The 26368-nt window shown below is 42.8% G+C and overlaps 1 protein-coding gene across 2 annotated transcripts in view; it reads right to left on the bottom strand.

Moving 5' to 3' along the window:
• LOC135391489 (DNA polymerase delta subunit 2-like) overlaps positions 1-26362 on the bottom strand; it is a 113008-nt gene extending 86646 nt beyond the window's left edge. For both annotated transcript variants that reach the window (XM_064621754.1, XM_064621753.1), the window contains exons 1-5: positions 26037-26362; positions 25448-25563; positions 24823-24946; positions 1195-1309; positions 934-1126 (exon numbers count right to left, since the gene is read on the bottom strand). In XM_064621754.1, the coding sequence (XP_064477824.1) occupies positions 934-1126; positions 1195-1309; positions 24823-24946; positions 25448-25563; positions 26037-26223 (735 nt within the window). In that variant the 5' untranslated portion in view covers positions 26224-26362. The remainder of the gene's footprint in view (positions 1-933; positions 1127-1194; positions 1310-24822; positions 24947-25447; positions 25564-26036) is intronic.
• Between the last annotated feature and the right edge of the window lie 6 nt (positions 26363-26368).

Below are 26368 nucleotides of genomic sequence, written 5' to 3'. Positions count from 1 at the left end.
TTTACGCCGTTTCTGAGCAGTGTGCGAACAAACTTTCTCTATTGTCTTGCGCAGAAGTGATTCCCCCTTAAAATGCTCCTGAAACGTTTTTACTTTGCCGTTCCAGGAAAATTTCTGCATAAGTCCTAGTTTTTTAGAAGAGCGTTTCAAAGCTTGAATATCCAATTTCTGTAATTTTTTGTACTTCAGTAACGTGTTTAGAAAAATGAATTGGGAAAACCACAAAAATTTTCTTGGAGCGGCAAGCACATTTCCGAATGCTATTGAACAAGACCGGTCCCATGAAAATCGGTTCATTATTTACCGAAACAGAGTGCAAAGTTTGTCTAAATAGAAAATACACAGGGCCAACAGAGGTGGTATCCCCTTTTAAAACTCATGAGATATACGCATGAAAAAGTGGCAAAACAAACACCCAAATTCAGGGCCGGATTTTCCCAATTTTTTTGCACAAAAACTATTTGGTAGAAATTGTTCGTTTTACTGCTGTTGATCATCACGTACGATGTGCTTCTCAATATACAAAAATAATGAAAATCCAGGTGGCAGAACCTCCCTGCCTGAACTGACATGAAACTGGCCTATATGCTTTTATTTTTTTTAAACAAGACTGATTCATCTTCAGATCACAATGTTAAGATCTGTTAATTCAAACTCCCTGTAAATTTAAATAATGTAGTACCTGGGACATGACTTAAGAGTTAGCATGGCCTCATGCCATTTACTGTATATGCTGTAGATTGACTTATTAAGTTTGCGGGGTGTATAATTGGGGTAGAAGTTTGTGCACACGGGCGACTTGGCATCTTCCCGTTCTTGTGACTGCCAAATAGACACTGTATAGCAGTCATTATTTGTTGCACTGCTCTGCTGCATTTGAAACCGGTGCTATATTCTCTATTCTCAGTATTTCCAGATTGAACAGGCACCTACTTTGGAGGACTCCTTTGGAGAGCTCTTCAGCTTCAGCACATTGCCAGCGATGACCACACGGACCACTTTAGATGCTTTCTGCTGGTCTTGATCACAGCCCAAAAATCCAGACATATAATCCACAAAAAGCTGGAAAGGCAGAAGGCTGTCAGCCTTTTCCGCCAGACCCAATCCTGATATTAAGACTAGAAACCTGTTCAAACACAAAATGTCCATCAGTAGCTGATTATGCTAAATCTGTTGCAGTGTAATGTGTCTTACTTGTCCTGGTTCAACGTTGGCCTCTGTATTTGTTTTGGAAGGCCAGCATAGCTTACGTCCTTGACCTCAAAGCGTCCGTCTTCATGCACACTGCCCAGTACAGCCACAGGAACACCTGAGGCAAATTTGTTGCAAATCAACGTGAAAGTATCATCACTTTTAAAGCTGTGGTGCAGCTCTCATACAGCAAAATTACATTTGTATTAGTGCATAAACTATAGCATCATAAAAATACAACCAACAGTTTATGCAGGGTAAATTTGAAGCTACCTAAACGAAATTCCTCATTTTGGTGAAGTTTGCTGAAGGAACCCACTTATATGGTCTACAGCAGGGGCCTCAAACTCAAATCAAGTTGCAGGCTGCATTGACCTTCGACTACATCAGAAAGTGCCATGGAGAAAAGAAAGACCGTAATTCCCGCAAGGCACCCTAACATAGTAGCATAAAATGATGAAATACTGCCAAGCTGGACACTGTGTACAGAATTTATTACTGAAAAACTCTGATACTCAATGTCAAGTGCGGGCAGTGTGGGTATGTCAAACCAGGGAGTTGTAATCACAATAGAGTACTGCTCCAGATTGTGTGAGGCAGTGCGAACGAGGTATTACATTGTTGCGAGTCAGTCACACAGAAAAACACACTCATGGTAAGCGGCATCATTTTCAGGTAATGTAGTACTCTTGCAAAGAGATTATCTGGCTCCAAAAATTCACAATTTTTGATTTTTCTAGCAAGACTATTGACACTGTCAAGCACTGTGTAAAGCTAATAGGTATTTTGGACCATTTCCTAAGATGACAACTCAATTTTTATATGCATTTTAGCTTGAGCTTCCTTGGTTGTGTTCCTAGCATGACCCTGTCATCAGGCACGTGTGCTATCTGCGAGCAGGCTTTCCCAGATGACAACAAAAGCTCAGTTGCACTGGTTGGTTAATCGGTTGACAAAAATGCAGGTTACCTTCGAATTGAGCTGGTTAAAATGCAAATTGAACTTGACTGTCAACGACCTGACACCTTTCAATCGACCCGAGCTGCTTCCTGTAAGGCAATTGAAGCTACGTGTCTGATGTCCTGATGAAACAGTCTCTGATCCAGCACATAAATGTTGATAGCCCTAATCCTACAACTGTACCAAACATCGATCTACATAGTGGCCCACTGTGACTGCCACTTTTAATGTCTCTACCCTGCCTGTGCACAAGTCTCCAATTTCCAATGATGACGTATCGGCTGTTACAGACAGCCAAGCTGTGGACTGTGGTTTCATTGCAGTAGCCAATCGAAGAAAATGTTGTCCTCCCATATTCCTTGGTACACCTCAGTCATTGTCGCATGTGAGTGACATATCGATGGGTATAGAAAGTTTCAGTTCAAACAAATCATATCATTGTCTTGGACTAACAACTTGAAGTGACTCTTATTCTGTATTGTAGCTCATCCCAAAGGTTTTTTGGCAATTGACTCTGCATGGCCTGTAGGGGGTTTATACAGGTCATTTGCAGTGAGAATCCTCTGTAGCAATGAGAGTGATTACGGACTTTGTTCTGACAAGGCTTGCACTTAAGAGGGCATACCAGCTCTCCGTCCCAATGTATTTCCTATGGAACATAATTTATGCTTTTTCTCGGTAACCACCGCACAGATTTTAACGCGGGTGGTTTCGCTATAAAGAGGAAGACGAGATGAATCGGATAACATTGATACATTTCTGATACATGTCATATGTATTTTACGGCGACGTCACGAATGTGAAAAAATACACAATTTTTCTCCTCCCTCTTTGAACAGGTTTTTATTAAACTTCTATAGCCATTTCGAAAAAAAAACTTCCCATTTACTTTCTATCGCAATATTTCAAGAATCGATAGACACCAAATTTATATGTCTACCATTTTTCGTTTTTATAAAAAAGCATGAACCATGAGTACACATACACACCGACTGAAAGCCCAGTGAAACGCGTCATTCTGTGTTGCCATCTGGTGACGCAAAGGGAAAACCGTGCAGACTGTATCCTTCCACCGAGCAAGCAGTGCACATGAGCAGCAATGCTTGCTCGTATGGGTGGCGTGAGATGTGGATGATATGTTGGTTCCTGCATCTTCTCTCTCTCTCCTCATTGCTTTCATGGCCCACTGACTTAGGTCATGGCCTTGAGGAGGCCAGTACAAAAGGTTGCATAGAAGCTCGTAAAGGGATTATCCTCCGAGACTGCATAGTCGTGGGCTGTGTAACGTGAAGAGAAAGCACACCGACATCAACAACCCTCTCCTTTTCTCTCTCTCTGCGCACAGTACGTGTATAGAAGAGTGAGAAGAGTTTATTGGCTTCATGTGAAACGTCAATTTGCCTGATTTTGCCAGTTCGAGTTTGTGCGAACTCAGTCAACTGTTTGAACTGTCTCATAAGGCTAACGAGAATCTCTCGTATTTCCGGTTAGTGCAAGCCGGGCTTTACAGTCATTCTTTAGAGTAACTTTCAACAGGACCGTGCTGTAATGCTCGTAATGCTGAAAAAATGCTAGAAATTCTACCGTCGCCTCCCATAATAATAATTCGCCATTCCCTTTTCTTTTCGCTAATAGTGCACGGCTCAGTCAGTTCCAACCTTCTGAAGTTTTCGGGAGGACCTCGATATTCCCGGCTGCAAAATCCATGATAGCGAAATTTGCGGGGTATAAGAAAAAAAATGGTCCCTGGTTGTGTGGACGGAAAAAATGGTCCCGCAAGCACCTGCGCTGCCAAGAATACAGGGGCGTAGTTGCAGATACCTGATGGAGCACATCACAGCCGACCAAGTGTAACGATTCGCTCTCCTGATTTGAAATTCAATTCAATGGGTAACATAAAATCAATATAATTCGCTGCACTAGTTCACTAGTGCAGCGAATCCTCTGCCCAGGATCAGCGTCCTCTGGCCTGTACAACTCCGCTTCTGCTGAAGATACGGTTCATGGACATCGAAAGTATGAGAGAACAACTGCAAAGTCTGTGTCTGACCTACAATAGGAAAATACCATACTGGAGATATGATATGCGATATAGGAGCACCACCCAGTGAGCGTCATCCAAAGATGTCATTTATTCATTTGACTGATTTATTTGTCAAAAATGTTTATTATTTGACATCAATCATTACTTGAAAAAGGGTTGGGGACTAGGGATGAAAGACATGTAATGGCATGCTTAGTCACTATGTGCCAGAGGGGGAAAACCTATCAAGTTGCCGAACTGGCTAGGTTAAACAAAGCGGCCCTTGGACCGTTTCCTGGATGCGAAAAAGTGGGTTAGCATGAGGAATGTGTTTACGAGCAAGCAGATTACACAGAGATAAATGTTCCTTAGGATAACGGCATTTACAACTGCAGCTTCCGTCGTTCTTCTCTTTCTTTCGATGTCGATCTCTTTATTTTGTTGTATGCCCAATTTTTCGAAACCGGTTCCCTGGATTTTCCATTTTTCGACACTCCTTGCTGGTTGGGTGTGGGATGACCCAAAACCTGTACCCGTCTGTACCCACCGCGAACAAAGGGAGGCCTACTGGCGAAGATAAGGAAAAACTCAGGGTTACTGAGGATTCTTCGCTCAACTAGTGACTCTACGCTGACCGAAAGGTCTGGTGTAATGTGAACTACATTGTGAAAACCTATAAAAAAAGTATACTGAAGTTTCTGGGTAATAATCAGCGCATTATGAGACAGAACTTGTGCTCAGAGACCTACTCGCGTGTCAAGTTCTTTTCATTTTATCTTGTTCATTTATTCATCAAGACAGAGTTCAAGGAGTTTTAGGAGCTTCCTTCTTCTCCTTTCTTTCTTTTTTTGAATAGCTGTTGCTAAATGTAATGCATTTATTTAGACTGATTTAGTGTAAGTATTGAGCCTATGAAAAGGTCGGAAATCATAACGCAGAAATATCAGAAGGCCGAAAACTAATCATGCCGAACTATCAGAAGGCCGAAAGCCAAAAGACCGAAAAATCATAACGCCGAACTGTCAGAAGGCCGAAAATGGAAAGGCCAAAGAGACACCGGGTGAGCACTCCAGTGAATGACCACTGAATGGCATGGTGCAGATTATGAAAAAGTTGTGGCTCTTGTATTACAAATAAAATAACTGGAATGCATAGCATTTGGTGCTCGGAAATAGACGCGCCAAAAAAGATTTTAAAAAAAAAAAACAATAATCTGCACCCTGTTTACTACGAAAAGAACGCGTGTGGTGGGTAAAGTGCAGATAATTGTGCACTAAAAGTCCTTGAAATATAGATGCAACCATGAACTGAAATCTAGATAGCCGAAGAAGCACATCACAGCCGACCGAGTGTTATCATTCGCTTTGCTGATTTGTTGAAATTGGGAGACGTGGGGTTCTTTTTAATTCTTTTCATATGTTAATGAACAATTAAATTTACATTCCATTGAACGAGCAACATAAAATGAATATAATTCGCTGCATTAGTTCGTTAATGATATTGTTCGCTGGATGCTAGTATTTCTCAACTGTTGGTCAGACACAGGTTTTACAGGGGATCCAGACAAAATGGGCCCGGACAAAATGTCCCCGGCTGCCCTCCCTCACTATGAAATGAACGTTCCTGTTGCACAGTTGTTGCTAGCTTCTGTGACTTTTTGTTGTAGCTTTTTTTATGTTTTATTTTAAAAGATTTATTTCAGCATACAGCCCTACTCACAGCTGGGCACGTCCGCTACACTACGCTATAGTGCAGTTTGACGAAAACTACCTTTCGTGATACTCTTCTTGCGGAGACGATTTCTTTTGGGGACATTTTTTCTTGGGGACGGCTCTTTCTGGGGACATTTTTTCCGGAGACGAAAATCCGGCCTCTCGGGCGAGCTTTGATTATATATTAAATGACTTCTCCGTGATCATTCCTTCAGTTGGGAACTAGCGCTCAGATTCATCTCTGGAAACCCCCATTTTGTAATTCTATCTGTGTCGACCTACAAGAATAGTGATTCGCCTAAAATACGCATGAATTTGGTTCACATAGTGTCCAGTTCTTCAGCTTTTTCCACATTTTCAAGTTTGGATTGAATTAACTGAGACCTCAGCATCCAACACAACAAAATCTGGAGAAAAATATTTATGCTTCAGAAGTTATTCTAAAAAAAGAAAAAACAAGCATATATTTTCTAGTCCCACATAATAAGGAGGTCGAAGTGCACTTCTTCCTCCACTCAAACAAGAACCTGTCATGCTGTCTGGTGACCATTGTTATTATTTTTTTACTCTGTGTCCTTTTATTTTCTGCCGAATCGTTTTTTTTTTGGCGTCCAAGAAAAAAAAAAGAGAGAGAGAACAGTCGCTGCAAGGTCTCGCCACTCGACCTTTCCGTACCTTCCTTGGTTGGTTTCCTGTGTGTCGACCCGCCCTTCACCTTCTTTGTACGGTTTGGCAAACTAGCACGCTAACTAACACGCCGAGACGAAACGAAGTCCCGTGCCACTGGGGATTGTCGACTGACATCATTTTTCTGGGCTGGTGTAATGTGAAAGAAAAAGAACGGAAAACAGGGGTGAAAGGAGTCTTTCAAATATGTTACCGAAGTTTCCGGCTAATAGTAACCAGTCTATTTTGCGACAGAAATTTCGAAAAGTATTTTGCACCAACGCCTTGAAAATGAATTCACATATTTGGTAATACTTACTTACCAGAAATATACATACCAAAATGTCATTTTTGCATGAATAATAGAGGTATTATCTAGGTAAATTGCATGTAAGCGAGTGCAGAAAAAGAAAAGAAGAACACTGTTTCGAACACTGGATTTTCCAGACTGGCATTGTAAGCACTGTGTGCAGCCTAATTTACAGCCACTGGTACTTCCAGTTGAGAGCCTCCGAGATGCCGGCATCTCGGGCGAGCTTTGATAGCATATGAAGTAACCTTTCCGTGGCCATTCCTGATTTCTTAATTGGCAATCGACTAGTGCTCAGACTCAGTGTTGGCAACATTCATTTATAATACCATCTGTCTGTGTATTGCTCATATTACTATCTGTACTATCTGACCACACTTTTACGTTGGCATACAGTAAGTATGCACTAGTACAACAATACGAAGAGCAACTAAAATTCCATAATCAGTCAGTATGGATGCCAGTGACTTGTGAAAACAATAATTATAGCATAAATATATAACAACAAAATAACAATAACAAAGTACTCATATAGCAATAGGAGACAAGCAAAAAGACGTGAATGTCCCTAATCGAACTGCGGACCTTCTGTTTCAAAGTCTGATACTTTACCTCTCGACACACAGCGCAGGGGAGCGTGCCGCTTTAACACACGACCTCAACCGTACACAATGGGGATTATTTCAGAGTCAGAGGCGAACGGCGTGATAAGGATGGCGAGCTTGGCGCCATCTAGAATCGGGCAAAATGTTGAATCGGATTTGCTCCCTGACTAGTATGGCCTCTAAAACGTCCCGTGTGCTATAATGGCTGTGCGTACTATCAAAACGTTTGCAGTCCTAGGACGAAATCTGAAGAATTCTCTCTTAGCATCATGTCCTCCCAATACGATGTTATCCGCCTCACTGAAATATGGCTAAACGATTCTTTCCACGATGAAGATTACTTCCCTTGTAAATATAATGTTTATCTTTGCGACTAAAAGCAAAGATAGTTCTGGTATGCTGTTTGGAGGAGGCGTACTCATCACAGTTCATACATCGCTTGTTGACCGCCAGCTGTTAGCCTTGTTTATGGACATGAGGCTGTCTGGCTTGAATTATCTTTGGGTAACAATAAGTCCTTCCTTGCAGGGAACTGATATTTTCCACCCCAATGTGACCTTTCTAACTTCACTTTTTTCCTGGATGCCATTGAGCAAAATGTGTGTTTATAGGCATGCCCTTTCACGTTATACGGGGATTTTAATATCCTTGGTGTAGACTGGAATACGCCTGATCTTTCACGATCCTCTGGTCTTGTTAGATTGAGAGCAAAACATCTGTTGACCTTCATCAGTTATCTTGACTTACCTATCAACTCAACGCACTGTGAAATGTATGGGATAATATACTTGATTTATTACAAACTAATTTTAGCGTTCAAGATTTTCCAATGACTGATCTCCCTCTTTTACACGCAGACAAATTCCACCCTCCTTTTGTAGTTTCCTTTTGTGCCCGAGTTGCATTTCCCCGTCAAAGCTACGCAGAATGCTCTGATTATACACGAGGTGATTACCTTAGGCTTTATTATTTTTTTAAGTCCACTGACGGTCTCTCATACATATTAAGGATGACACAGACGAGGCTATAGCTACCTTCTCTCGTATTGTCCAGAGTTGCATTAATCTTTACATCCCCAAAACTGGACTGTGATCTAACAAATCCTATGTGGTTCTTACATGTATGACCTCTCTAAAGTGAAAGAAGCTTCATTATCTCCGGATGTATAAATCTACTTTTGAATAGAACTGGGGGAAGGACGTCCAAAAAATTATGAAGGTTGTATACTAGAAGTGTGATCGCTATAATGATTGAAAATTTGCTCAGGCCTCCTTACATAGAAATCAAAAATCCTTTTTAGAACTTTGTCAGGGGCCGGAACTCACCTGACATGAACTGCATTACTTCAATGCAAGAAGGGAGTCTGGTCACGACATCCTCTACTATCGCTCAAAAGTGTGCAATATTTTTCTTCTCTGTCCTTGCTCCATCCACACCTAGAATTAATTGATACGTGCCTTCTGACAAGCTCCTGGTACCACCCTCTATAGTTTTCAGATTGATGAATCTCAAGTTCGTCGTGCTATTCTGAACCGGAGATCTATGATTATGTCTCAAATTTTACTGCCAAAGGTTGTAAATCACTTTTTACTCCAATACACAAGCGTACAAAGGCAGGGTGGTTGGCAAACAGACATAATGAAACTATAGCACGAAGCAGCATAGAAACGGACGAGGAGAGAAGTAGACGACAAAATTGCTTTACTCCAAGACTTCGGCACTCTTCATTATGTTATTACAGAGCTCTGTCTTTCCCTCATTGTGAAAAAGGGCCACTGATATACCTGTACATAGGTGCCTGCAATGAAGTAAGTAACTATAGGACTATTTCTTTATTGTCTTGTTTTGCCAAGATCTTCCAGAAAGTTGTGTTCAATCCTGTCTTTTTCTATGGCTAAAACTTGTTTTCTCCTACACAGCATGGTTTTACACCCAGTAGATCAGTCCTGTCACATATCTTAAGAAAGGATATCACCTGTGTCAGCCCTACATACTTTCTATAGGGCAAACTTTGCAGTCTCTCTCGGTAAATAATGAACTGATTTTCACAAGACGAGTGTCAACTCATTTTTCTAAACAGGTTACTGAACTATAAAAAATTACCGAAATTGGATACTCAAGCATAGAAATGCTCTACTAAAAGGGAAAGGCTTATGCAGAAACTTTCTCGGAGCCAAAAAGCAAAAATAATTCTAGAGCATTTTAATACCAGGATCATCCGCATCAGATTGCCCATTCTCCCGACATATTATAAAATATGAGGGTATGTAACGCACTGCTTGATGAATATTTTGCGCCTCCCTGTAGCACCATATCGCGATCTAAAGGTGAGAAAAGAGTCCTTCTGCCACACAGCGGTGTAAATCCAACACCTTATCTACCCTACCCTAGATTCCCTTCCCCCTGTTGAATCAGAAGCCCTTGAAAGAGCACCCTTTTTGTAAGACTAGCAAAGGGGATGACAAAAGCAACAAAAAGATCTGCTGTGTTTGAGATAGTGCATATGTCATACTCTCTGTTCCCTAAAATAGGTATTTAAAGAGACTGAAACATTTTACTGAAAACAAGCTTTCGGGCTCCGAAAGCTTGTTTTTCAGTAAAATTTGTGTGCTAGGCTTCTCTCATTTTTTGCCCATTAGCTTCTCTGTTCCCTACCTCCGGTTTTTTTACACCATTGGTACGACACGCTTTCCAGCAGGCAAGCCTGCGACTGTGTTGCATCATAGAATGGGCTGCATACAGGGGTGGATTTCTAGCTGAGATCTAGGGGAGGTGGGGGGGGTACTCAAGAAAAGAAAAAAGGCAGAAGAAACAGTGCAAAAATGAAAGAACATGGCTTCAGACGAACACTTCAGAAGACAGCATGGCTGTTTTCTGAAGATTTTTAAACTGGAATATTGAAATACATCTTGAACGTTGTTACACTGCCGTCGGCTAAAGATATGTACTGCTTGCGGCACGGTTGTCTGGAATCGCCTGTCCATGAAACTGCAGCCCATACTTCCTTGGTTGTCCTCATAAATGTTGTTCCAATACTGTATTAAAAGAAAGATCATATGCTGCACATGTTTTTTTTACTGACTTCTGACTACGGTGCTGACTTCAGAGAATTGTGTCGCAAGCAGTATGCAAATCAATTATCAAACACTGGTTCCTTCAAGGTGTTGCGTCCGGAGACATACAAGCGTCCCAACTCTTGCCTCCCCCAGGGTGTCGAACCAAAACGTTTTTCGTTCTGGTTTTCGTTCCGGTTACATCATAAACGATCCGGTACCGGTTCTGCTCCGGAGCAAAAAAATAACAGTTCATACCGGTTTTTAACCGGTTCCGCTTCTGCTGGGAATACTCAACCCCACAAAAAAAATCAATGTTGCAAAATGTAAACCCGTTTATTCAGCATACATGGTATTTAAAATTAATAGACAGCTGTGAAATTGGTAGCTCCTGGTTCCTGTAGGTTACTGTCTGTTCAAATGGGCTTTCTCATTTCTTAGAGCGCATGCTACAAACTGACTTGTTTGTCGTGATGTCATACATAAAGTACTTTCTTGCTGGGTTGGAGCGATTGCGTCCCATGCGAATGCCTGTTGCTACTGTCTAGCCAGCAAGCACCACCGCGTGAGTACGACGCAAATCGAGGAACACCTTCACTCACAAACGCACTCGACGGCTCCGTTTGATTTTCTTGGTGTCCTGTCCACAAAAGAGTTGCCACTTTGCACGGGCTTGCCTTCGCGTATACGTAAATGTATTCAACTTAGCTGCTCTCAAACAAGGGACGCGTTGCGCGACATTACCGATAAAGAAGCTGTTATGCAGCCCCCTTGTTTTTTAGTTGAGGAGAGTTCGGGGGGATCAAATTAAAACGAACACTACAGCACATTGCTAGAGAGTCACATGTACCTCGAAGTCTGTGTGCGTGCGCGAACGATAAACCATTACAAAGGGAGCCTAAGGGTCATACTATACCGACATACATTCCATCGTAACAGTAACCCTCGTATAGTATCCATGACATGACTTCAGAGCACACGACGTCTCATTCGCCTGTCCGTATTCCAAACCGGCGAAGTTTTTTCTTGGACCGAAAACCGTTAAATTATCTATCGGTTTCCCTCCTGAGCGAAAAAAATGTAGACGGTTTCGATTCCGTTCCGGTTCGCACCAAAATAGCATTTTTTCTCCGGTTTTCGGTTCGTTCTGACACCCTGGCCTCCCCTCCCAATATTTGAACGTTGTTCCGCAATCATTAAAGAAATGACCCAAGTTGGGACAGTCAACCAATGAACCTCTACTAACTAACTAACTACAGTATAGCTTCAAACTTCTCACGAGTCATGCAGAATGACCCAGAATCATCTCTATATTAATTATGACGAATCATTCAACAACGGATTGAGTAATCTCTTAGCTGAGAGGGGCAGTAGAGTCAGAGCTTGGTGAAGATGGTGCACAATGTCTGCACTCTCATGCCCAGCAGTGGCCACACACATAACGTGTTCCATGACTGCTGTTTTAGACACTCATTGGAAGCCTCACAGAGAAATAGTCACAGTCTTGCATGCCTTGTGGTTTTCAACAAGCCTTCTTTCACAAACAGTTAACAATAAGAAAACAAAAGGCAGTTTCCCCAATAGCCCAGCCCTAGACGACATAGCTCAGCATCCATACCAACTGATGTCTATTCAGCCAGTGAGACAGTCTGGAACCTTGGACACATGTTTGCGCACCACTGAGGAACACAAACAAGAGGAATAAGCAAACATCTGAGTCTCCCTCTCCACTATGTCGGCTTCAGAGCCAAGGTCTAACAAATGTACAAATGGCAAACATACTGTCTACTGTGCCTTAAAAAGTGGGAAAGTGGCCGAACGTGTCTTGTGCGAGTACCATTTATGTCATTGGCTCACTTGAAAAGAAGAAATCGCTATCCCCTTAAGTTCGATCACCACTGATAACCTAATTGCTTCCATGTAGAAGTTTCAAAAAAAAGCTAAACATACAACCTCGAAGAGAGAAGGCTTTCTCTGGGCAGACGAAGCACAAGGAAAGCAAGTCTTTTTAGAAACGGGACCTGATGCTCTTAAGGCTGTGGTTCCACACCTCCACTCCAAACTGGGCGTCCTTGTACCGACACTCTGCTGCTCGTCTATCCATGTTTTTGAAGACAGTGGCGGCACTTGAAAGGCACTGCTGGTGGTTAGCGTGGACCATTCTCCGTTTTTCAATACAGAGCGTAGCTGTTATGCTACGCAGCCACGAACTTGTGGTTTTGCTCGATTATAGCTGCTGTTTGTGCCACGATGACATGAAAACCAAACAGCGTTGTACTGTATGGTTTTTGGCATTGTGTTCCTTTATGATGTAAGATGATGGGTGGACCGTTGTGACATTTTCGGTATGTCGCATTGTTAATAAACTGCAGTTTTGTGAAGAACGTGAAAAATTGACTTTTTTCAAGTGGTTCATTTCGACTGTTCTGCCGAATGATAACAGTCAAGACGTTCACTGGCCGCGTAAAATAACCCGAACAAAGATCACTGACAGTTTCAGAATGCTGCGAGCATTTTCAACCAAGCTATAACCACTCCAGGCGTGTCGATTGCACACAAGAAAACGAGCTATTGGTAGCCACCTATTGTTATGATTTCCAACTGTGCTTGGTTGCAACTCCACGGTTTCTCCAGTGGTGGCGCTGAGTGCTGATGTCAAACCTGCCGTGCTAATGTCATCAATTTCAATTTCAAGTTCAATTTGATCAACTCATTCATTCAGTTCAGTTTATTTCAGTGAACTGTTCAAAAACGCCGTTCATTCATTCATCTCTTCATGACGTTATACCACCATGTGACTGATACACAGGGGGGTTTGGGTCGTCGGAGGCATGGTTTGAGCTGAGTCGTGAAAGTCACGTGATATCTATCGGGTGAGCGGAAAATTAACGTGGACAGAACTTGATCTGAGCGGCTTCTACTTTTGTTTGCCATAAGAAGGAATGATGTAACAAGTTCAGCTTCTGTGGTCGCACAACATGGTACGCTCTTAATAAACAAAAGAAAGCTAAATCTGGCACAACAAATTTAAACCCATTAATGAGAGCAACAGATACGATAAGAAATCTGAGATCAACCACGCTGGTCAGAATAAGTCGAAATCCTTCACATCACGAGGTAAGATAGAACGCAAGCGGCACACACAAGGACGCATTCCTCTATGCTTATTCAAGAACAACATACAACGTACATCAACGTGCCATTTCCCGAGACAAGTGAAACAAATGTGCCAAACAGAACGCCAACAACCCAACTGCGGATCCTTAGCGCTGACAGAGCCAGCGTAACACTTGAGAACGTAACGACGACAGAAACTGTGTGCACGGAGCACGCTCGCCATGTTCATTCCGTCATTAAACCATTGCCATCACGACGCTGTGCTGCGAAAAGTAAAACAGGAGAACAATGGAAATGCGAAATTCATGTGCTCACCGAACGCCTCTAACCACAGAGGTAATGTGCTACCCGAAAGTTGAGACGGAGTCGTCGCCTTCCCCCATGACTGCTTCCCGAGACTCGTTCGAGGCGAGCGAATCCTCCACTGAACTGGCATGGCTGAAGTAGCATTCAGTACTGCTAAGCGAGGCAGTCATTCGAGGCAAGCTAACAAAACTAACTGTTCAGAGCGAGCGGTTTGAAGCATCTCGATCAGGCTGCATGGAGACAACGGCGCCCACAGCCCTTTCCTTGGCGGAGCCGACGCTTTCCTTCCAAACTGCTCTATGAGAGAGGGAGAGAGATAATCATTTGAAGCGATCGATCCATTCAGAGCGAATAGTTTAGAGCATCTCATTCACTGAACGAAAGAACGATGTCGCAAGCAGGTAATTCAGTCGTCATTCCATTCACTTCGTTCTCCTCCTCGCTGCTTCTCAGCAGGACAAGCACTCCCGCGCATGTGCTAAAGGCGACCCACGCTCTGCTGCTAAAGCTAAAGTTCGCAGTGATCAACATAGATGACAACGTCGTCGTGAGCAGCGCAGAGCCGTATATTAAAAGTAGGGCTCGGGGTCTAACACGTTTTTCCGACTTTCGTTTAAAACGGTTCCGTTTATACGCTAAACGTTTTATACGCAGTTTAGATTCACGTATAGTCTGGAAAAAGTTTCCTTATGAAACGTTTAAACGTTTTGTTATTGCGAAACGTTTAAGCGTTTTGTGAATGCAAAACGTTTAAGTGTGTCGTTAATGTGAACGTTCAAGCGTTTTGTAAAAATGAAGCGGCTGAACGTTATGTCAAGGTGAAACGTTTAAACGTCTTGTTAATACGAAACGCAACGTCTTTCGAAACGGATAGCTCTTTAAGCAACTTCTTATATTTATTAATGGTAAACATGGACGCGCCAGGCATTACTGGGACAGAGACAGAAGTTGTCCCCGTTATGCCTGGCGTGTCCATGGTTCCCATCAGTAATTACCAACTATGCCAGTTTCTCACTGTCTTAAATGTAGCTTATTACTTCAGTCCATATTTGTCTTCTATGCCCCCCCCCCATCAGTGTTCATTTTCGTCGTACATATCATTATGAACCGACGTGTTTCACTACAGTTTTATACATGTCGAGCTCGTAATGTCGGTGATGACGTTTGAATCATTTGGGTAGTTCATACTAAAAATTCCGTATTTACGTTTTTTATGCGAGTAGTATTTTGGTGAAAAGACCAACGTGGGACATTGTCACCTTGAGCAACTACGTACTTCATCCTGCAGCATGTAACCTGCTCTTTCTTACTGGTTCCCACTATTGCACTCTAACACCAGAACATTTGCCAATTACGCGTTAAGAACCAATCACTGTCCCGAATGATATCGTTCTTGCACCAGAGTGGGAAAAACGGGATGAGCACAACTTTTGTGGCATGATGCGCTGACGCAAATTCCCACAAAGAGCCGTACAACTCCCATTATGAACAAATTGGCATGGAGAAAAGGATAACACCCAGAATTGCAATTCTGCCGGACGATGTCGATGAGATAAAGCGTTTTTGAAGTGTCAGCGATCCCAATGCCATGAGTGCATGCGGAGCAGAGTTCGATGTACACTGGCGTAAACGGGGTCGTGGCAATGCTCTATTAACCACCAAGAAACGGAATAAAATGCGCCCTGCGCTGTGACTGTTCTTTATTAAACATAAGACGGTCACAAATGAGCAGGAAAAAGTAACATGCCACTTTAACGATACCCTGCACTGTCTTTCAAGGAAAGTAAGCTGTAGTGTTTAGAGGAGGAAAGAAAACGATTAAACGTCTCCTAAGAAAACGTTTATATATGTATACGTGCCGATGTACGTTTATGCGAACGAAAACGTTTAAACGTATCCTGGGAAAACCTTTAAATACGTATACATGCTATTGAACGAATATCTAACAGAACACGTTTAAACGTGTTTTAAGGAAACGTTTAATCTGTGAAACGTTTTACAAAACGCGTTTCTTAAGAAAACGTTTAACATAGAGCTCTAATTCAAAGGTAGCTTAGCCATTGGGAGGAGTCACAAAAAGAGGCTTGACTTGTCAATCACAGTTTCGCTCCACTGATTCGTTTGCTTTTTATCAAGGGCTTCACCATGACACCTCACTGCCACCCAAAATGGCGACGAAAACAAACACAGTGAAGCGGGGGATTTCGTGATAAAAAATTTTCGCGGACAACTCTGATTTTACGCTGCAAATGTACATCTTCATATACATTTCTCGGAAAACAGTTCCAAATATTCCAACTATTCATGTAGATTTGTTTTAAAACCGTACCAACGACAGAATGTGTCCCAGCAGGTGGTTCTGCCAGCAGCGGTACAACGACGGAAGCAGACGACAATTCCCGACGTGCACCACGCACCCTAGGCCCTAGGTGACATTCATCAAATTTGCACCAACAATCCACTATTTTGCAGATTGCGAGAGGTATCCATTTCAATCCCATCCAATCCACTTGCCACCCAAAATGGTGCTGCCAATGTTGGATAGGGGGACAAATTGTGAGGATAGGTTGATTGATAGCGCCCCATATTTCAAGACTCCATTGGTCAGAAAGCTGAAAGAGTGGGTGGAGCTTCAGGTATAGGCATGACCCATTAATGGCCAGACTCCCTTTTAATATACGGCTCTGGAGCAGTCCTCTTGAGCAGCGGGACGGCGGATTGCAGAAATTGTGCAACAAGCGATGAATAGAAAGAGACGAAGGGAGTCATTGAACTGAACTGAAAGAATCTTTTGGTCATTGGTGAATGAGTTCATTCAATTCACACGACGGAGTCGTTGGGACTCAGTCGTGTCTGAGACTGAACGAATCATTCATGATCGACAGATCACTAATTGTGTAACGGCTGACGTGTTGGGTTTGTGGTAGTGTGCTACAAATGCTTCAACGCTGAAACATTCATATTGAAAAATTATCATCTTGTCGACATCGTCAGTTGAGCTCTCCCGGACTAATAAAAAAAGAAAATTGGAGTGGCCTCGATACTGTAACCTGGTTGTGCCTAGAATAAGGAATTAGATCTAACCAAACTATCTTTTGCCAGGCTACTAATAATATATACAGGTATTTTGAAAATAAGCTAAAGTCTAACAGTGTGACCTATTGAAAAATGTTGAATACCATACATACTTGTTTGTCATTAGAGACGATTTAAAATTGGATAGCCATATGACTAAGTTGAGAAATGTTTGCTTCACTTGGAGGATGACCGCCCGAAGGATGGTATCCGAAAATTTTGGGTTCAGTGCTTCTAAGAAATAGCGAAAGCAGTCTTATAAACGGAGAAATGTCTAGGTATCGTTCATTAAGGTTGTTACCTGCGACATGGGAAAACAAATCTTCCTTGTGAACAGTACGTCATAAAGGCATGCCAATAAAAAAACAGTATAACAAAAAAATATGTCCTTTCATCACATATTGGTGCCTAGTATACAAAGACGTGTCCATATATGTTTCAGGAATTTTAGTACAATAAAAATATTGCATCCTCCGCGGATGACCATGGACAAGTTCTCGTTTTAAGGAGACACTCAGCTTTATGCATGAAACGTGCAGCTCTTTCATACAGACTAGGGCTCCAACTAAACTAAATTATTGTTTATTTTCATCTCATTCTCATGCATACGTATTAGCATTGTATGTTAAGAACAGTGCAAATTCCACCAGTGGTTGAACCCTTGAACACACAATCAGGATTTTCCTTCAGATCCCTGGTTCACCTTATGCATTGTAATTGGCGGATAATCCGAGAACGGAGGGGAAGGAAGACGCGACAAGATGAGTCTTTATGCCCTTGTGCATTGCGAATGTAATGTAGAGTACTCTTATGCCTGATCAAATTTACTTTTTTTAGAACTTGATAAAATTACATGTGGCACATGCTGTGATACTGACTCAGTGTAAAGCACTCTGGTCCTTCGTGTTGCATGATCTCGAAAACTTTCTTGCTTGCTTGCTTTGTAGGAGATATGACCTTCTGGAAAATTTTCCTCCCACCTCTCAATCCTTGACTTTCAACGTTGTAAGGGGATAATAAGCTTGTGGGATAACCCAAGTCCGAAGGGCTATTTTGTGGTATAGTCCAGTGATAAAAACGAAAGAAAAAGAGAACAGGATTAAATGCATGTTTTCCCCCTTTTACTCACCATATTGACATTTCTGCTTTCCTATTTTGTGCCTTGCACACCATCCCTTCCAGAAGCACTCCGTAAACTGGATTACACAATAAAAGCCATGAGGAAAAGGCACAGAATTAATATGTGCTCTTCACATTTACCTATATGTGCATAGACAAATAAGTAGTCTAACAACAACTTTATTTTAATGATAACGACTGGGGAGTTTCATCGCCAGGGGCAATGCTCCACCCCAGTTCTGAAAGTAGGTAATGTGGTGAAATGGAATAATGTCTGACAAATGAGGAAAATGAGGATCGAAGTCCTACAGTGTCCAAAAGCTCATATGTGCTTGTAGGGCAGAGCGTTGGTGGGCTGTATTCGGCCATAGACTAAGCAACTTTGACATAGTGAGATGGCGAGAGTCCAGACGACTGAGAGAGACTGAAAGTGTGGTTCTAGGAGGTTGGTAATGCGGGCAATGGAGAATGATGTGGTCTAGATCCTTTGCATCACCGCAGCATAGTGTGTTCTATACCTGGACACATCTTATTTCAAGGAAAAAACATAAAATCTGGACCACACAGTAGAGCCCTGCACGGGCCGACTTTTCCGGGCCCGACCCGGTGACCCAGTGACTAGAGCCAGGTCCGGCCCGGAATCTAAGCAAATAGAGCCAGGCCCGGCCCGGCCCGGCCCGGTGACCCGGCGAGTAGATCCCGGCATAGTATTTCCAGCCGCGACGTACACGTTTCTGGCGATTATCAAACAAATTTATCAGTAAATTTATAAGGAGAGAAGACAAGCATACAAGTGATGGCGGTTTAACACCATAACCGCACGAGACCAAATTAAATCCAGAACGTACGCGGGCATGGGCGTTATCGTTACACTGTCAAGATTTTGCGGAGGTAGAGGATGCTGTCGACAAACTCCTCCCAATCCATACCCCTCTCACCAAGCTTTGCCAAGTGATTGTGAAATACGTGAGAAGTGACGAGCAATGTAAAGTGGCTTTCAGAATGTTCTAGAGGGTCGAATCATATGCCTAATGCAGTATCCCTTTCTTGTCTTTGCAAAATATGCACAGGAATGACGCAAGCGCATGACGATATGAACTAATGCATCTCCATTGTGTGGAATTAGCTGCGTGGCCCGGCCGGGCCTGACTCTCGAAACATATTTGTCGGCCCGGCCCGCGGTGATGGCGTATTTTAACGGCCCGGCCCGCGGTGCTAGCGTATTTTGTCGGCCCGGGCTCGGCCCGGCCCGGAGCACACAGCCAATAACAAGCGCGGCTCGGCCCGCGAGCTGGGTCGGGCCCGGGCCCGTGCAGGGCTCTACCACACAGTATGATGGGAAGGATCTAGTCCCATGGTGCACGGAACTACATAAGGAGTTTCTTTTTTTTCATATTTAGCTTGGTGCTTAGCATCCTGAAAGAGAGGATGACAGGTGTGTCACAATATCCCAGGGTTCCAAACACCAGGTAACAAAATCCAATAAGGAAGAAAAAAAACACACACACAAAGTGCAAGCTTAAGATCTGTAATGGTGAGGTAATGTTTGTACGCCATGTCCGTCCTCGCTGCCCCCCCCCCCTTTTGAGGCGCCTGTGCTATCATGAGCCAATGATAGTTCTCATGAGCAAATAAGGTTGGGAATGTCTGCCTCCAAGTGCTTTAGTCGGCTAGGAGACACTCTCGCCCGCCCGCCCTTCTGTTGCAAGCGCGCCGGGTCAGCACTACGTAAATATTCAGCCAAACACAATAAGTGTCTGTGAATTGACTAGTTGGTGATCCAACTTGTTGAAATTCAGTGTGAGTATGGTGTCTTCCCCGGATGTCCATAATGGTAGCGAGAATGCACTACTTAATTTCTAGAACGATAGTGAAAGTGCAAGAAAGATAACCCACATTTACTTTTGTGACACTATGTACTAATCGAGGCTCATAGATGATGATTATGCCAAATTTCGGAAGACACAGAAAAATTTTTCTTATCAAAGACATGCATGAGTGGTCCCCTCGACATCTGCTCCTCAGGGAGGGTGGTCGCACCCCACCACCCACATAAAATCGTATACGTATTCCTATAATATGCGGTAGTTTATAAGCTTTGTTTCTCTGGGCACAGCGACCCCTACTTTTTTGGTGAATGTTAGCGGCAGACTCTGAATGGTACTAAACGCATTGGCATCGTAGCAACGGATCTGAAGCCGAAGTCCAGAGTTAATGAATGGGAGTAGTACACAGGAATTTGTGACCCGCTTACAGATGTTAAGTACATCAATGCAGGACAAGTTCTGTCCTGGGCAGTGGCTGGTAGGACACTGACCTTTGCACCAGTGTATACCAGGAAGTTCTGCTTCCCACACCATTTTTTTACGAAGAACAGGCGACTTTGTCGTGTATGGTGGGGAGTCCTGGTCATCCCCTGTTGAGTTTCCCTGCCAGCCACAAGGGGAGTCGCAGCGGCGGGGAGAGTGAAAAGCGGATGGAGAAAACGAACGCCCGGGCGACGTTGATTTGAATGACGTACAGGCGAGCCGTGACAAGTGCGGAAGGTGGAGCTTTCGAGAATATCTGCGATAGGGCGCATTTACTCTCCTAAGGAGGGGAGGTTGGAACTGGCAGACGATAACGTTGATACTTCCTGCAGGCGAGAAGAGGTTGCGGGGATCGAGCAATTCTTGTCTTCAACCAAGGCCAGCGTTGACAGGTTGCTCGAGTCGGAGAAGAGCCCATGGCCTTGTCCGCGTGTGCCGCGAGCACTGTTGTGTCTGTCTCGTCCGTCACAGGCAGAGCTAGCTGGACTGCATGGGGGAGCCAGGACAAGAACAGCTCGCGAGGAAACTTGCCGTCGAACGATGCACATTGCCAAGGACATGCTGCATATGGTGCAATAGTTGGGATGGCTTGCGTTTGTCCAAGGGCTCTTTGGAGATGAGCTCCTGTAAGCGTTGGCGGTCGGACAGTAGAACTCTTCCGACAACGGCGGATTTGAGGGCATCGTATGGATTCTCAGGTGGTGGTGAGCTGATAATATCCGTGACCTCTAGGAGGGTGGGAAGGACGGATAGAACGTGGTGATATTTTGTGGACTGGGAAGTGATGTTGCCCAGAGTGAATTGCGATTCCATCTGCTGGAACCATATATCTGGCCATGAACGAAAGCAGTTGACGTCTTCACTGTGGCTACACTCCCTTTCTCTTTTTTCTACTCTCTCTTCTGTACTGCCACCTCGCATCCTCTTTCTTCGCTTTTGTGTGTAGAGGAGTGAAGAGGTCACATGATGGAGCATGATACCCCTTTTTCGTGCACCCTCCAAAAGTTGAAGCGTGAAGAGCGCAGTCGCGTATGAAACTCTGAGTATGTGCATAACCACTTAGCGGCAAGAGTGCCAAACACTCCCGCTCCGGAGTAGCCACTTAACGCCCCTTAACATTTCGATGGAATAATGGTCTCATGCACATTGCTGTGGTTTCTGTTTCACCACACTGCCCCACTCTGCAATGTGACAGCTATGACACACCAGTGATTGTTGATGGAGTTCACCGTTGCAGTCGTCACCTTACACAGAGAGAATTAAAAAGAATGTGGTCGTTTTGTGCAATATTCTCACACGACATGTCGACCAGCCTGTGCCTGCAAGGACAAGGCCGCAGTTTCATATGCAATGTCTTTTATGCAAAGCAATGCGAGTGTGTGGTGATGGCGATGCTGACGTTTAGTGAGTACGAACGTCACAGCTATATTCGCAAATTTTTTCTGTCAACATGACGTTTTCTCCCACAAGAAAATTCACAGTTAGTTGTTGCACATTTGACCGATTACAAGAGCGATGTGAACATAGAAAGATAGGAATGCAAGCTCAAGATTACAAAATCAGTTTCACCTAACAAACTTGTAACACACAGCACGTGCATAATCAAGAAACAAACAAACAAAAAACGCACGAGATAATTTATAATACAATCTTTTTGCGCCACTCCATCTGTTCAAAATCTTGAGCACAGCACCACCCAACTGTACACTACTTCATAATGCAATCATGCTTACACACAATTTCTTTTTCTTTTTTCTACCCCCTGCAGGTTTGCAGACATTGCTATCCAGCAAGTCATCAAGTCATCACCACTTTTCTTCACATTCCTACAAACTTCTCTTGCGTTGCAGTCTTTCGTTTCCAGCGAGAAAATGCAAGGGCGGTCTCCCAAGGTTAAAACACTGACAAGGCTGCATGGTCAAATGCTTGACTCTTGACTCATGGTGTGTGACAATCGTTCTTATTGTTCATACCTTCTTTATTTGGCAGTCAATGACAGCTTACAGAGAAAGTAATCAGGGGGATTACTTTTGACGAAAATTGTGCCCCTGGTGTGCCCCAAGCCTCCATCCTAGGGCCACTACTTTTTAACATATTTTTAATGATCTATTAATTGTGTGCAGATCTGCCAAGTGCAACAATATGTTGATGACATCAAGTTGTTTCAATCAATTGATAACATCAATGATTGCATTACTCTACAAGATGATATCAATTGTGTTCGAACAATATGCTGGATACTGACCCTTCAAAAACTGTTGTTAGCTCTTTTCAGTGTGTCGGAGAGAAACGAAACCATTAGACGAAACTCCAGATGACCTAAACCTTCATAGTGTGTCATACTCGAATATACAAGTCAAAATCAGTCACAAGTGCATCGTCAACTTCGGGACATGAGACTTCCTGTGAGCAACTATTTTTTAGTTTAAATTTTGTCAAATGCTAGTGCAACTCGTTCACTTCGGGTAGTGTTTTCTCGTGACACACGCAATCTCCGTAGACTGCGAAGTGGTGGCACACGCTTTGGCACATTTTTGGTTCGAATGCAGCAAAGACACCTTTTACAGTGCAAGACGGCAGAGCACCCAGTGACTGGTGCAAGTGGCGCAGCCCTTCCATCACTGCCTTAAGTAGTCCAGAGCTTAAAGATGTTATTGCTCCTGTTCCAAAGATTTCATGGCAGGACTGCTTCGGTCCTGCTTTTTCTAGTCCTTTGTTTGACATCATAAATGTACTTTTCATTTAAAGGTTGCCAGTTCCTTCGAAACCGTGTTTACATGAAACGGTTCGAACCGGTACAAACCAATATTTTTTTGTTCCGGAGCTAAACCGAAGCTAAACCGGAGCACAACCGTTTATCGAAGCGAAAATCCTTTTAGTTCGACATCCTGGCTCTTTAACCGCAAAAAGTAATGTAATCCCCTTCACCTATTTCCTTGCTTCCATTAATATTAGACAGGAATCTTCTGTCAAGACCCTCGGTCTTCTCATTGACAGTTCTTTGCCTTATCGCATGCATGCAATTCAGATATCTAGTTCCGCCATACGTAAGCTCGGCGTTATCTCATGACACACCTAAAATTTTGTTGAGTCTGAGTATTCCTTTCACTTGTTCTTTTTCGTTGCTGTACCTACACTTAAATTTGCATTTGTATTGTGGAACTGTTTATTGAACACACTTTCTGCTCAAAGAGAAAATCTTCAGTTGCATTTGATTTCTGTTTATCACAGCCTCTATTTAGGGTGCAGCATGTGCTACAACTAAAAACATATTTTGTGCGATCTGCAGATTCCAACTTTGACATCTCGTAGAGATCGGAGTGACTCTTCTTTTGCATACCATCATTCACATCATTTTTGAGTATCCAGCTTTACTATCATCCACCAATTTTCAAGTACCCTTGAATACTTTGAAATGTCCTTTCACTTTTTATGCTCATTTTGCTCAACAGCTAAGCCCAATTAATCAATCCCTAATAATGATGAATACTCCTCACAGAACTGCAATGCTGTGGTTTCGCCTCTTCCTTGGGTTTCTCAAAACGGCTCTTCAGAATTTCAGTTCATTAGTTTATTAACCTGTGGTTAGCATGACAGGATTAGTTGTTATATTGTTCTAGCTGTGTTCTAGTAGTCTGTATTTTTTTTTTAAGATTAACCTTTGTATTCACTCACTGGTGCACCACACTTGGTTGTTTATGGGCACCAACAGATAAATACATAAATAAAATAAATAATAGTTTCATATATCGAAATTATATTAGTATTCAATATGATGAAAGACGCCTATCGTTTTGTGCTTCTTAGGGTGGCATTTGTTGATTCTGATTTTGTAATAAGATTCTTCAACAGAGCACAAAGCAGCCATCAGAATTTTAAGTTCCATGAGTTATTGTCCTCTACACATATTTCGTAGAAGTACGCCAAATTTTAGTATTGCTACAGGGTGCCCTCTGCCATTACACTGTTGATCGCTATGAAGAATGCCACTGAGTCTGTCTTGAGACAGTCAATACATGGCCAAAACAAAACTTGAAGTGTGAACTGTGCAACAACAAAAGAGAGGAGTCACAAGCACAGCTTGTGTTCTTTATAGACCAATACTGAACACAAGGAACTTGGAAACTTCTCCCAAGTTACTTTGACAAAGTTACTTAAAAGAGGAACGAGTTCCTCAAGAGGTTACTGGAGCCCAAAAGCAAATGAAGTAGGTTAAAAGATAACAAAAAAAGTAGCGTGGCTTGGTTACAGCAAAGTGCTAGTACTTGGAACGAGTTACCCCCAATACTGCATCAATGGCCACACCAGGAAAACACCACAATCTCTAAAACAGTACCTACATTTTTTTGTTAAGATAGGTAACCAGATGCACATACCGGTAACATGTGAATGAACGTCAATAGCCCCAGAGAGCGGAAGGCGTTGCTTACTGTCCTCCAGAACAAGAGTGTCGGAGCTGTCGGTGAAATGAGCTCTACAGGGCTGTGAAGCTAAGCTATGCTGAAACAGAGATTGTCCCCACATAAGGCATCTGCTATTGAACAGCTTTGCAGCAACAGAAATTGAGGCACAACATGGGTATAGCTTCAAATGCTGCATTGTTTTAGAAGCATACAGGTTTGTGTGCTACTACTGCAAGTTAAGAAAGCACTTTGAAAGATAGCCAACTTTGGAATATGAGTAAGTTTCTATGGTAAGTGGTGGACTGTCTGTGTTATGTGTGGTACAAAATGTCTGTATCCAAATCAGATCATGAGCATCAAGTCATGAAGTGTCATGCATGATATCAGCAATGAGTATGAAATCATCGTCACCACCAATGCAAGATAGAACATTTCATTTACACAGCCATTAAAGCAGTATATTGTACTGATTAGTGCTGCTATGCAAGGGTGAATAAAAAACATTTTATACGAGATTAAATTTGTTGATCAGAATAATTTCCCATGCATAGCTAAGTCATAAAAGCACAACAGCCAGATAGAAGATGGTGTAAAATACCTCTTCACTAATTTCCTTCAGAATGCTTGGTTGGAGTTCCATAACTTTGAACAATGTCCCAACAATGACAGACATCTTATTTTCCGCAAGATCACTTAAGGATGTAACTTCCATTCCTGAAGAGATATAACAAAATATTAAGAAATCACACAGAAGGATACATACTTATGCCAAAGCTGAGCTTGCCGATCATAGCAAACATGACCAATTTGGAAGTGGAATTAGAGTTGCATGTTGGAGCTACGATTAATTGGGCAAAGGAAGAGTACTGAAGGTACAAAAAGTTACACCTATTTTTAATTAAGACGTGAGAAAATAAGGGGTGTGCAGGTTCATTCTCGTAACGATTGACTTGTATAGCGTTACAAAAACCGGCAACGTATCTCTCATCAACGTCCATTCACGTCTTAATGCTTGGAAATATGCAGTGATGGTAAAAACCTGACGGAAGAAACACTATCCTGAACAAACGCCCTAAAGGCGTTACATAGATGCACGACACATGAACAAAGCATCTGCCGACATGAGAACTGGAAAACATGGACACAACACAGTGCTCGTATGTGTTTCTGCGTATTTTTCAGCTCACCCCATTTCTCTTCTGCTCGTGCTTTCAAAACTGGATATGTCAACTTGTAGCGGGCGCAATAAAAGGATGCATACTGACGACCGAAAGTGCGGTCATTCAGAATGAATCGTTCGCTGTTGTTGGTATATGATGCTCGCAGTCTCTTTAGTTTGATTTCGGAAAGCTTCTCGTCGCACGCCATCGGCATTCTGATTCTTAATGCAGAATATATTCCTACTCTTAATACAATAGCTGCAAAGCTACGTTCCTCAAATTTTCCGCGCCAACAGCCGAAAAAGCACAAATACCATTAGATGGATAGGATATCGCTCCCGAGCAGGGTTGCCAGATGG

This window comes from Ornithodoros turicata, chromosome 4 (assembly GCF_037126465.1).
Source record: "Ornithodoros turicata isolate Travis chromosome 4, ASM3712646v1, whole genome shotgun sequence".
Classification (NCBI taxonomy): domain Eukaryota; kingdom Metazoa; phylum Arthropoda; class Arachnida; order Ixodida; family Argasidae; genus Ornithodoros; species Ornithodoros turicata.
Note: the sequence above shows the minus strand (reverse complement) of the source record. Positions and strands in the feature narration are given on the sequence as shown.